The 12,983-nt window shown below is 43.3% G+C and overlaps 1 protein-coding gene across 6 annotated transcripts in view; it reads right to left on the bottom strand.

Annotated features, from left to right (window-relative positions):
* The window catches only part of OPA1 (OPA1 mitochondrial dynamin like GTPase), a 93,082-nt gene that overhangs the window by 66,757 nt on the left and 13,342 nt on the right, over positions 1-12,983 (bottom strand). The window contains exon 1 of one of the 6 annotated variants that reach the window (XM_072142627.1): positions 1,275-1,426. The exons of the other annotated variants lie outside the window; for them this stretch is intronic. Coding sequence (XP_071998728.1) covers positions 1,275-1,291 — 17 coding nt within the window. The 5' untranslated portion in view covers positions 1,292-1,426. Of the gene's footprint in view, positions 1-1,274; positions 1,427-12,983 lie in introns of those variants that run through there. 6 annotated transcript variants of the gene reach the window in all.

Genomic DNA, 12,983 nt, shown 5'->3' with positions numbered 1-12,983 from the left:
TGCCTGCCCTACAACATATGAAAAGTTTTTTGAAATGACAGTTACTCTTTAAGCTGGTTCAAAAGTTGCGCTCTCTCCCTAGCAGGGTGGGTGTCTGCTGTATTATCCAGAAGTCACCTGCCGCTTACATCCACAGCTACTCAAGTCATTTAAAAATTTAGAAACATATTAGATTTGTCAATGTCTGTAGGGGACCGATCTATTAGAGTATAAAGTGATTATCCTGTATGGTGAAAACTCCATCAATTAAAACAATGGCTTGTCCCACAAAAAATAACTCCTGACACAGCTCCTGGAGATTAACGCATAAAAATTATTACGAATGTGGCCATTTTTATTTCTAAGGGTTTAAGCAGGACTCAGCTAATACTTTGCTATTTACAGCATTCCCATAGAAAATGGATGGAACATCAGGTCTTCATTCATTCGAGGGAACGGATCTGTCACCCTCCTTTCACTGTGGGGGCCCATTAGTAAGACCCAATGTATCAGCCATAAAATATTAAAATAAGGCCAACTTCAGACTGAAACTATAATAAATACAATCGAATAGAACCCTTTAAATGACCATCGATTTCAATGGCTAATCCCATATGATGAGGACTGTATGATAACAGATCATGCTGTCTACCCCACACAAAAAAAAGGTCCAGAGGAAGCGGTGAGCACATAAGATTCCTGTGCAGCACAGGCTCCAGGTGTGGCTATGTTAAATGTTCCGCTTATTACCATACCGGTTGGGCTAGGCGTGAAGCCATGACCCTGGATATCTTTATGTGCCATTTTATGGACCCATATCATTTACAGGGCCCAAACACCATATCTTGTGCGTCATCCCTTTTGCCGCACATAAAAACCTGTTCGAAAAACATATAAATTGAGCACTTAAACAGCTATGCCTGTATCTTCTTCAATGGAGCTTCTATTCCAGGCCCTACAATGGCCCTAGCATATAAAGCTGACTTGCATCCATACATTCCAGCCACCCGGCAACCCCCCTATGCTCCAAATGGTTCACCCAATGGGTGGGGGAGGTTAGTTGTAAGGAATTGTGAAATAGGAACATGTACTAATAGGTGAGAGGGGGAAGCTTACATTTGTACAGTATTTCATGCTCCCTGTATAGGTGACACCTGGGGGCAGCCTATAGAGTGATAGACAGCACGCCCCCCAGCTGTCACCAGAGCTCCCTCTCTACCTCCGGCACCACATGTGACACCTGAGGAGGGCAATGTGGCAGCAGATAGTGACTGGCAGCGCCACTTCTCACTTACCAGGCTGCCCGCAACATCCTGTGTGACCGAGGAGCAGTGCCAGCTGCCTAACAGCCAGCCGAGCGGCCAAACAAGGGCACCCGAAGCTGTCACTGGCTACACTTCCGGCATAGAACAGAGCGCAGCCGTATTCGGGCTCGGCGAGAAACACATCATCGTGCACACAGGTTCCGGAGCGCAGGAAGTGAGCTGTGCATGCTGAGATGTGTCCGCACTGTACAATGGAATAGTTTGCTGACGCTTCGTATACCACATCTCCAGGCTGGAGAGGGATTTACTATCGGGAAGTCCTGAAATATCTGTAGAGTTGATTCTGTTAGAGTTGATCATGTTCTTTATATACAACTCCCTCTATACATCTGCAGACTGGAGGTGTAGCACCTTATACAGGGCCTATCAGCAAGAGCCAAATGCTTTTGAGTGACACTACACCATCATTGGTGCTGTCCAGACCCTTCAAAAGATGTAGGCCCTGCATGTCACGCAGGGAAATGTATTTTTGCCCTAAGCCCCGCAATTTGCCCCATTACCCCAACTTGTATTCCTTGTATTCCCACACAGCATAACACTACTCATCTCCCCCTCATAAAGAACTACACTGGCCTCCTCTTGGCCAAATGCTGTTCACTGCAGGGAAAATATTTTTTTATACTTTAATAGGCCTGTAATTTTTTGGATGCGAGAAAACCTATTATGGTTATGTTTTTGTATGTGATATAATTTCCATACCAAGGAAAGCGGTGCAATGTTGAATGTTAGAATTTTTAAAATTCTTTTTGGCCCCCGTGCGTTGCCATCATATAAGTGCCGCGGTAGCCTTTTTTTATTGGAAAAATGTGACCATTTAATTTATGTATTTGATTTGTGAACCTGCTTTGTTATACTCCTCCTTTAAAAGCATTACTGTCTGTCTGGGAAAGGCCAGTTTCAGATGGCCACAGTGCTGCCATCAGGGGGAAATACTGGAACTTCAGTCATGAACCTTGCCAGAAGACGGGCCCGGGAGTCCCAGTATTACCTCTCACTCCTCTTTAGCTCTTTGAGAAGTTCATTATTATTGAGATAGCAGTGCTACTCCCATAACAGAAGCTGGCAGCAGGCTGGGCTGACCTAAGATGTCAGGTTCTGCACTGCTCATCACACATCAGCACCAGGAAGAAAAAAAGCCATAGGCAGCCACAGCTGGCACAGGCTCAGCCCAGCTGGAGCAACTCAAAGCTTATGGGATGGTAGGGGCTGCTGTACATACATTATAGTGACTGCAATCCTGATTAGTGCTCCAGTGGAGAATAGTGAAAGCCCTCATTATATGTCTTGCTTGCTGTGTCTGGGTCACGCTGGTCCTCCCTCTAAAAGCCCTTCTTGCTCCAGAAACTGAGTGAAGTTAGTTGCCACCACTCATCATATATAACGCTGATGAGACACTTTGCATAAATTAAGCCAAAATACAATATAATACTCCCTAGTTAAATCATTCACTTCAGGTAGCATCACAATTCAACAGACAAATACATACAATGCAAAAATAACAGTTTGATAACATAAAATGCATAAAAACAGAAGTAAAAGGACATCTACCAGAAGCATCAAAATTGTAAACCAAACACACTCACATCTAACACCAGTTTACTGATGGTAGAGAGTCCTAATTAGGCTGCTCTTCCAGTCTAGGGGGGTGAAGGGGCATGAATAAATAAAATAAATAAAAAAGCTGGGGAAGCCAAGAGGCACTCTGCGGCGTCAGCCTAAGTGCCTCCGGCTGTTTTACAAAGTTCATATTTCATTGCTAAAGATGCCAGAAAACATGTTAAAAGTGGTCCCCACATGCCTTAGGCCCCTTCTACACTAGCGAGTGTGATGCGATGAACTCGCATCACACTCGCAACGCAAGCTGCCGGGAACGCACGGCCCGAACCCTGCACCGCGGGAGTGAACTGACATGCTGAGTTCACTCCCGCGGTGCAGCGTTCGGGCCGTGCGTTCCCGGCAGCTTGCGTTGCGAGTGTGATGCGAGTTCATCGCATCACACTCGCTAGTGTAGAAGGGGCCTTAGACTCAACAAGCAGCCTAACTAGGACACTCTACCAGTAAACAGATGGTAGATGTCCTATAACACCTTATCACCGACGCTTTTTTTCAGCTTAATGACCAGACTTGGTTATTCAAATCTGACATGTGTCACCATAATTGGTTATAACTCCACAGGCTTTTACATATCCAGGTGATTTTGACATAGTTTTCTCGAGACACATTGGGGCACATTTACTTACCCGGCCGACGGAGTTCACCCGAAGTGCATTGTCCGACGTCAATGCACTGTGTCACAATTCACAAAGATTGTGCGCCCGATTTCCTGCATCTGTCGCTTTCTCGTTCAGGTCCGCCAGAGTTCACCATCTTCTTCCTGGTGCATGTAAATGCATTGGCTGCAACACAATTTGAATATTAAATCCCGCGCTCAGTCTGAATAAGTCGAATTTGTCTGACGCCCCCTCCCCCCCCCCCCCCCCAATTTTTGTTGCATGAAAGCCAGCGCCAATCCGATCACGTGCGACACAATCCCCAGTTAAATACCTGTCACAGCGGTGCAAAAAATTTTTATAAAATCCGACGAAAGTGAGATCCGCCGGACCCTTAGTAAATATATCCCATTGTACTTCGTGATAGTTGTAAAATTTATGTGATAAGTTTTGTTTTTTTGATTCTGGAAAAAAAAGGAAAATTTGGCAAACTTTCGGAAGAATTCTTTATCCTATAAAAATCTTCTATGTTCACTTCCAGTGGACAGAAATCAGACCATGGTCACACAGGTGCACAGCTCGTTACTATCATAGAGAGTAAGGGTGAAGACACACATGGCGTTTTTGGGCCGTTTTTGGGCCGTTTTTAGTTAGTGCGTTTTCAGATTGTTAAAAACGCATGCGTTAAAAAACGCATGCGTTTTTTAAAAACGCATCCGCTTTTTGAAAACGCATGCATTTTTGTCCGTTTTCATTGCGCAATTTCGGAAACGGACAAAAACGCATGCGTTTTTAAAAAACGGATGCGTTTTTTAATGCATGCGTTTTTAACGATCTGAAAACGCACTTAGTAAAAACGGCCCAAAAACGCCATGTGTGTCTTCACCCTAATCTGTGCTGTGTGATATAACGAGCCCTGCACCTGTGTGACCATGGTCAGATTTCTATCCAATGGAAGTAATCATAGAAGCTTCCTCTTGAATGACAGCAAGCAGTGATCTAGAAAACCATGAGAAATTGATACAGAAAGTATATTGGGAAGTTGTATAACTTTTTATAACAGAAATAATAACATAAATTTGCTGTAATGGAAATAATCCTTTAAATTCATACTGTTCCTGCCTTGAATCACAAAAATACATTGAAGACAAGACGTTCAGCGTCAAGAGAGAATAAATGCAGCAGGTGATAATATCCATGATGTGACAGGGTAACAAAGGAAAGGACGGGATTGAGCATTAGGGGGTGAAGCTTTATTGAAAGAAAGATACATAAAACAGGAAGATGGAGGAAGGAGAGGATTGTGGGTCTCTTCTTCCTAGTTGACTTGATTTGGATATGTGTAAATGAGCCAGAGGTCCAATAGATCCCCAAAAAGCTAAAAATTAGTCCAAAAGAGCGTCCATGGACGCTGCAAAATCTGCTTGGTTTTGGGGTGCCAGTCAGGGGCGTAACTAGTAGAAGCAGGGCCCCATAGCAGACTTTTGAATGGAGCGCCCTTCCCGCTTTCAAATATGCATATTATCCTCATATAAATACACATACATATATACATTTATGTACAATTATATACCTATATACATAAACATACAGTTTTTCACTCATTCACACAAATTTATACAGTCTTGTACCCACACATACATGATATATACACACACACATATAAAGCATATATACATCTCATGTATGCTATGTACCTATTATGCTGTACAATGTACATATACTGTGTGATATGTAATGGTTCACATCCTCCATTCTTTATTATCAGGTTGGATGACGGGGCCCCGTGACACTGTGGGCCCCATAGCGGCTGCTATGGCTGCTACCACTGTAGTTATGCCCCTGGTGCCAGTTAATATTAAATTAACAACAATATTCAATCTTTATAGCATCCAACAGAGGGGCTCGCTGTGAGATGAGAAGATGTTGTGTTACTTGGGGCACCATCCAGACAGGAGGTAAGTATATTTCAAGTGGTACTTCTGTCTGATATTTACCACACCGTAGTCATTGCTATAAGATATAAATGTCCCTTCTTTAAGCCTCAACGGATGGTGGCGGATCAAGAGAAAGGGAAGTGGTGCAGTCCAATAAGCAGTGTATGTCCCTTCATTTCTTCTTCCTTGTAGCCTATATGGCTATCCCACATGGTATAGTCTCTCACAGTGACAAAACAGACAACATCTACTAGTGACTATGATGCAAGGCAAATGTTCCTCATTACTGAGGCTCATTGACACCGGGTAGCTGGCATCTATACCAAAATAGTTTAAAGGAAACCTACCACTGCTGATGGTAGGTATTAGATGTAAACACCTTTGCTAGTGTTTTAAACCGCTATATCGCCGTTTAAACACATTTTGATGAACAGCCCCGAGGCAGCTTCGGCGCTGCGCGCCCCTCCATAGGGTGTGCCGGAGGCGTGACGCACGCACGGCCGCGCGCAGCGCCGAAGCTACCTCGGGGCTGTTCATCAAAATGTGTTTAAAACACTAGCAAAGGTAAGCTCTGGCACCAGCTCACCCTGAGCTGGTGCCCGGTGTTTACAGCTAATACCTACCATCAGCAGTGGTAGGTTTCCTTTAAGGTAACACTTTTTATTAGTGTATGGTTAGGCTTAACCCTGAACCAAGGGTAGGGTGAAGGATTGTGCTGATTTACACCAAACCGTTTATTACAATATGGTTAGTGTTAACCCTTAACCAAATGTAGGATGAAGGTTTGTGGTGATTAACTCGAGTAGTCAGTAATAATCCAGTCATGCCCCCAGTATTCTTGCCCCCAGTAGTAATTTCCCCAGTAGCCATTAAAATGCATCCAGTGATAAAGTTGGCAGTAGTAATTGGGCAGCAGTTATGTCACTAGTAGTAATAGAGCTCCCACTGTGAATAGTCACCTCTCCTTGCTGGTGACACTCTGGCGCCTAATCGCACGGTGCAGGGATGACGTCATTGTGCGCCCCTGCGCACAGTCAGGAACAACACAGGTCAAAGGTCTATTCAGGCTTATGCAAACCTATTTACACCATGCATCCAGAATATTAAAATGCTACACACAGATGTAGTCATACAAAATAAGCACAAGATGGCACACAATCACCTATTCAGTCCTATGTCTGATGAAGCAAGATGCTGGCGCAGGCAGACACGATTAGAGGCCTGATGAGGTGCTCAGTGGCCCCTCAGGGATAGGGAGCCTGATCGCAGCCTGGCTTGGATAGAATTTTAACAACCAGTTTGTGAGAGCCGGAGAGAACCAGGCAGATCCCCCCTTTGCGCTTTTGAACCTATCGCCATCCTATGATAAATGTGACGCCTGGGCTCCCAGTTCTCTGCATTAGTTTCACCTCTGGCACAGTAAAATGTTCATAAGCTCTGTCATATCTCAGTTATTTTAAATTAACTCTTTTGCCAAAGTCAAATATTACTGAATTTGAATATTACATATTAATTTCATTTTTTAATAAGCACATTACCTGCAGTTACAGTACTTGCCACCAGAGGGCATTGTCATTGTAGCTTGTATTTCTGTATCTGGAGATGTTCATCATAATGAGGTATGTTGCTTGGGGTGTAATAATAAAAATACTCATCAGTCCTGCACTATTTCTTATTCACAGCAACAAAGTGTGGGCTAGCTGAATAATATATGTTTTTTCTAGGTATTTAATTTTGTTTACATTATGTACAGTAAATTACACTTGAAACATTTGTTTTAATATCTTTTGTTTTGTTTTGTTTTTTAAGTCAAGTTTTGTTAAGGGTTTTCCTTCTATTCACGGAGCTACACTTTTCTTTGAAAAGTGAGTTTTTGAAAATGTGAGTTTTTAAACACTTCAAGTAATTATTTTGCAGACATGGTCACTAAAATATACACATTGCTATCATTAGGTTTTAGCTTTTTTTTGTCACTACAGCTGTGACAGTATCAAATGTATATATATTTTGACACTCAAACTATTTTTGTTTTTTTACCTGTTTACTTAAAGATATTCAAGTCACAGTTGTATAATTGACATGGACATAAAGTCCAGGCATTCAGCTTCATTTACAGGGTATTTACATTAAAATTGGATGAAGGGATTAGGAGATTCAACTCCTTAAAGGGGTTTTCCCACCAACTACAGTTAGGCCCTGTCCAGTTTTTTCCTCATCTGAATTAGTACCAATGAAGCTGAGTAATGGCTAATGCAGAGTACTCTATGACTCTCTGAGAGACTCCTGAATGTCATAGCAATCGATTGTAACCACCAAATAAAGCTGAGTGATGGCTTTATTTATAATATGCCTGTTCCACTGTTGTGGCAGACATTCATGCCTCTAAGTGACCCCAGGTTAGGCTTAGGGAACAAATAATTAAAGCTATAGTTGGAGTAGCAACAAAGTTTTATCATAGCAGAAAGAATTCGAAAGAGGCAGGTCCCTCAATTGTATAATAACCACAAATTGAGCAAAGATAAGAAAACCTATATATGAGGTATCACCACAATTGTAGGGAACCAGAGAATAAAGATAAAATTTTATTTTTCCGTTACAGTGAGCGGGGGGAAAAAAGTGCTTAAAATCCCAAATAAAATTGATGATTTTGTTTGTGTCCCCCTTAAAATAGTTAATAAAATCCCATGAATAAGCTATAGACCCCCAAAATTAATTATCTATACATTGTATCTCATCCCATAAATAATAAGCCCTCATATGTTCGCATTACCAAAAAAATTAAAATGTATAGCTTGTACAATGTGACAATACAAAGCGCAGCTTCTATTCTATGCCCGTCCGTGCGCCCATACAGCAGTTTACCACCAAGTATGGGGTATCAGTACACTCGGGCGAAATTGGGCATTAAACGTTGCATGCGTTTCATCATTTAATTTATTATGAAACTGTCAGTTTTGGCCTAAATGATTGTATTTTCAAAAAAAAAGTTTCTAAATTGCACTTCCATATTGTTTTAACCCATGTGAAACACTTGCGATGCGATGAACTCGCATCACACTCGCTACGCATGCTGCTCGGAGCGCACGGCCCGAACGATGCACACCGGGAGTGAACTGACATGCGGAGTTCACTCCCGGTGTGCAGCATTCGGGCCGTGCGTTCCGAGCAGCATGCATTGCGAGTTCATCGCATCACACTCGCAAGTGTGGAACCGGCCTTAAAGGGTTAATAGACTTAATAGAAGTTGTTTTACATACGTTGAGGGGTGAAGTTTTTATAGTGGGGTAATTTAATAATAATAATGGGGTTTTACTATTATTTAGGCCTTTCAAAGTCACTTGGAAGCTGAGTTTTCCCTCAAAATGTGAGTTTTGGCAATTTTCATGAAAATGAGAAAAATGGCACCTAAAGTTGTGCGCCTCATAACATCCGAGAAAAATGACAGGATGCAAAAAATATCATCTCAACATAAAGCAGACATTCCGTAAATGTTACTTATCAAGCTTTTTGGGTAGTTTTACTTCCTGTCTGGAAAGCAGAAAATTTCAAACTTGGAAAATGAAGAATTTTTACAAACTTTTGCCAAATTTTCACTTTTTTTCATAACGAAACGCAAAACTTATCACTTAAATTTTACAACTAACATGAAGTACAATGCGTCACGATAAAACTGTCTCAAAATCACCTGGATACGTTAAAGCGTTCCGAAGTTATAACCAATTATCGTGAGACATGTCAGATTTGAAAAATCGAGTCTGGTCATTGAGCTGAAAACTAGTATAAGGTGATAAGGGGTTAAGAGACATATTTTCTTTGATTACTTCCGGTGGTCACACAGGTGCACAGCTCGTTAGTATCATAGCTTGAAGCTTGAAGAAGAAGACTGCCAGTCTACCTGAGCAACCTGAAGAAGAAGCTGAGACGAGTATTACCTGTCATCCTGGGGCACACGTGCGCCGCCCCACAAAGATTTAAAGGGCCAGCGTGCCGTTAATTGGCGCTGGCCTGACATAAATTCCTGCCCCTTCCTGTGACCCTTGCCAGATCTTCAAGCCATCCGCTGAAGAGAAAGCTCTTCTGTGTATCCTGCGTTTCTGTGTATCCTGTTCCTGATCCGTGTGCCAGTCCGTTCCTGATCCGTGTGCCAGTCCGTTCCTGATCCGTGTGACATTCTGTTCCTGTGTTACTGATCTGTCCGTTGCTGTGTTCCCGATCCGTGTGCCTGCTCCTGTGATTCCTGACGTGAGTCCTGGTGTGCCTTCCTGTGCGGTTCTCCCGCTGTCATCCCGGGTATAGACTGTTTCCTGCATTACTACCTTGGCAGCCACTGCGGGCTAGTCGCACCTGTGGAAGGACCTGCTGGTACCCCGCAGCAGCAAGACCATCTCGCTTTGCGGCGGGCTTAGACTCCGGTCCCAAGTGTCGGCTAGTACCATCTCTCACGGTGGTCCAGAGGGTCCACAGACTCACAGTCCTGACATAATGTACATACATGTATATTTCCAGTGTATGACTTAAGTGGTAATTCTTTTGATTGGAAATGTAACTGCTTTCTTTTTTTCATAAACATATTTAATACTTAAAAAGATTCCTTAAAACAACAATACAGTATATTAGGCCTGGGAGGTACTGAATCTGCTTGCCTGTAAAGCCTGGTAACATTTGTAACTTGATTATAACAACATCTATTTTAGATTTAGCTAGGATTACAAATTTGAATGAATAATCCATCCTGGTATAGACAATAGTTGTTTTAAAACAACTGAATAAATATTTAGCTTGAAGGTGTGTTCTTTTAAGGTTGCGCATATTTGCATATGAACAAAATATTTAAGCCACATGCAAGCATGAAAATACATCCCGGCTTGTACCTGCCATAAAAAAATCTCTGTCCCCCTTTTTTTCTTTACCGGAGCAATTTTTTCAAATTACTGTACATATTCGATTATAAGCCAAGTTTTTCAGCACAAAAACTGTACTGATAAACCCTAACTCGGCTTATACTCGAGTCAAGGAAAAAATATAAGTGTATTTACCTTCCGACGCTCACCTCCCTCCCCCCCCCACTCCGGCAGGTCCTCTTCTAACCATCGATGCTTCAGCATCAGCTCCATGTCCCCACATGGTCAGTCGCAGGCATCATAACATCAGCATGCTGGAGCATTATTTTGTTTTTTTCCTGCAGGCTTTATACTGAGGGCAGTGGCTGCAGGCTATATACCGGGTGGGCAGGTCTGCAGGCTATATACCGGGTGGGCAGGTCTGCAGGCTATATACCGGGTGGGCAGGTCTGCAGGCTATATACCGGGTGGGCAGGTCTGCAGGCTATATACCGGGTGGGCAGGGCTGCAGGCTATATACCGGGTGGGAAGGACTGCAGGCTATATACAGGGTGGGCAGGATTGCAGGCTATATACTGGGGGCAGGGCCGGCTCCAGGTATCAGTAGGCCCCTGGGCGACAGTGCCTCAGTGGGCCCCTTTGCAGTGAACTCACGTGCCAGCATTAAAAATTCAAAAACTAAAAAACTTTCTCCTGTTCCCTGAAATAATCCCCAGTTTATCATCCCAAACAGCCGTGTCACGGTCATGGCAGTTTTGAGGTCATTTAACCAGCAGGGCAAACCTTAAAATGTGTGCCCCTCCACTCTGCCAAGTAATAAAACTGAAACTTCAACTCAGCTGCTGCAGAACCTCATAATACACACCAGAGCTGCAGCAGAACCTCATGTACAGACCTCAGCTGCTGCACAACCTCATAATACACATCACTGCTGCTGCAGAACCTCATAATACCGACCTCAGCTGCTGCAGAACCTCATAATACACACTTCTGCCGCTGCACAACCTCATAATACCCATCACTGCTGCTGCACAACCTCATAATACCGACCTCAGCTGCTGCAGAACCTCATAATACACACCTCAGCTGCTGAAATCTCATAATACACACATCAGCTTCTGCGGAACCTCATAATACACACCACAACTGCTGCGGAACCTCATAATACACACCACAACTGCTGTGGAACCTCATAATACACACCTCAGCTGCTGCAGAACCTCATAATACACACCTCAGCTGCTGCAGAACCTCATAATACACACCTCAGCTGCTGGGGAACCTCATAATACACATCACTGCTTACACAGAGCCCTCTCTGCTTCTCATGTACATTTGAGATGATTAATATCATTCATACATCCACACATGCAGCAAGACATATATATACAGGCAGACAGAGACATGCATACAGCTACAGGTACATGCATACAGCTACAGAGACAAGCATGGAGGCACACACACACTGACAGACAGAGACATGCAAATAGATACAGATACACATGCAGGCAAACAAATCATCACACATATAATACACTCACTATATACACATCCATACATGTCACATACCATCACACAACCTGTGGTGTCTGCAGCAGCCCTGGCATCACACAGAGGAGTCTTCAGGCTTCTCCTCCTCCTCCACCTCTTCGTCCCGATCTCTGAGCTGCTGGATTTTAGCTTTACTGCACCTCCGTGTGAAGAGGTGATGGGGGGAGGGTTTAACCCATAATGTGCTGCATCACACAGGCAGCTCTGCAGCCTCTACCTGTGCTGTGTCTTGTCTGAGTGGAGGAGGAACCGTGCAGGACACAGCTCAATCACAGGAAGTAAAGATGTGCACAGCGTGTGTGGGCCCCCGGCAGCTCTCTGGGCCCTGGCACTTGCCCAGGTATGCCGGGTGCTGGAGCCGGGCCTGACTGGGGGGCAGGGCTGCAAGCTATATACCAGGTGGGCAGGACTGCAGGCTATATCATGGGGGGGGCAGGGGCTGCAGGCTATATCATGGGGGGGCAGGGGCTGCAGGCTATATACTGGGGGGGGGGGCAGGGGCTAGTGTCTACATACTTGGGGGCAGGGGCTGCAGGCTATATACTGAGGGGGGAAAGGGCTGGCTGTATACTGGTGGCATGAGCTGGCTGTCTATATACTGGGAGAAAGGGGCTTTTGGCTATATACTGTGGGAATGTGCTGGCAGGCTATATACTAGGCTTCTACTCAAGTCAATAGGTTTTCCCAGTTTTTTTGGTTCAAATTTGGGGTCTCGGCTTATACTCGAGTCGGTTTATACTTGAATATATATGATATACCTTTCAAAGTGTTAGTGACTCGGAACATTTTATTTGAAAAGAAATGAAAATATAACATGGTGCAGAATACCTTTGTCACAGTTTATGAACCGTCATGAAAGCATGTACATTGTATTTGTTACTTGCTGTGTAATGTTGTTTTTTGAAAACCAAATAAAATGCCTTATAAAAAAATAAAATATTTTAGCAACAGATTTTGAGGATCAAAACCATGGCTCTCCAGGAAGATTTTGAATATTTTAAAGCATCAAGATATTTTATTTTACAGTATGCTGTTTCATTTGTAGATAATGCAAAATATTCTTAAATATCATTTTAGCAACTAGGTTCAAAAGAGGAATCACTTTCCTTTAAACACGAATGATCCATAGATTAAAACTGC

Source organism: Engystomops pustulosus, chromosome 3 (assembly GCF_040894005.1).
Source record: "Engystomops pustulosus chromosome 3, aEngPut4.maternal, whole genome shotgun sequence".
NCBI lineage: Eukaryota > Metazoa > Chordata > Amphibia > Anura > Leptodactylidae > Engystomops > Engystomops pustulosus.
This window is presented reverse-complemented; position numbering and strand designations above follow the sequence as displayed.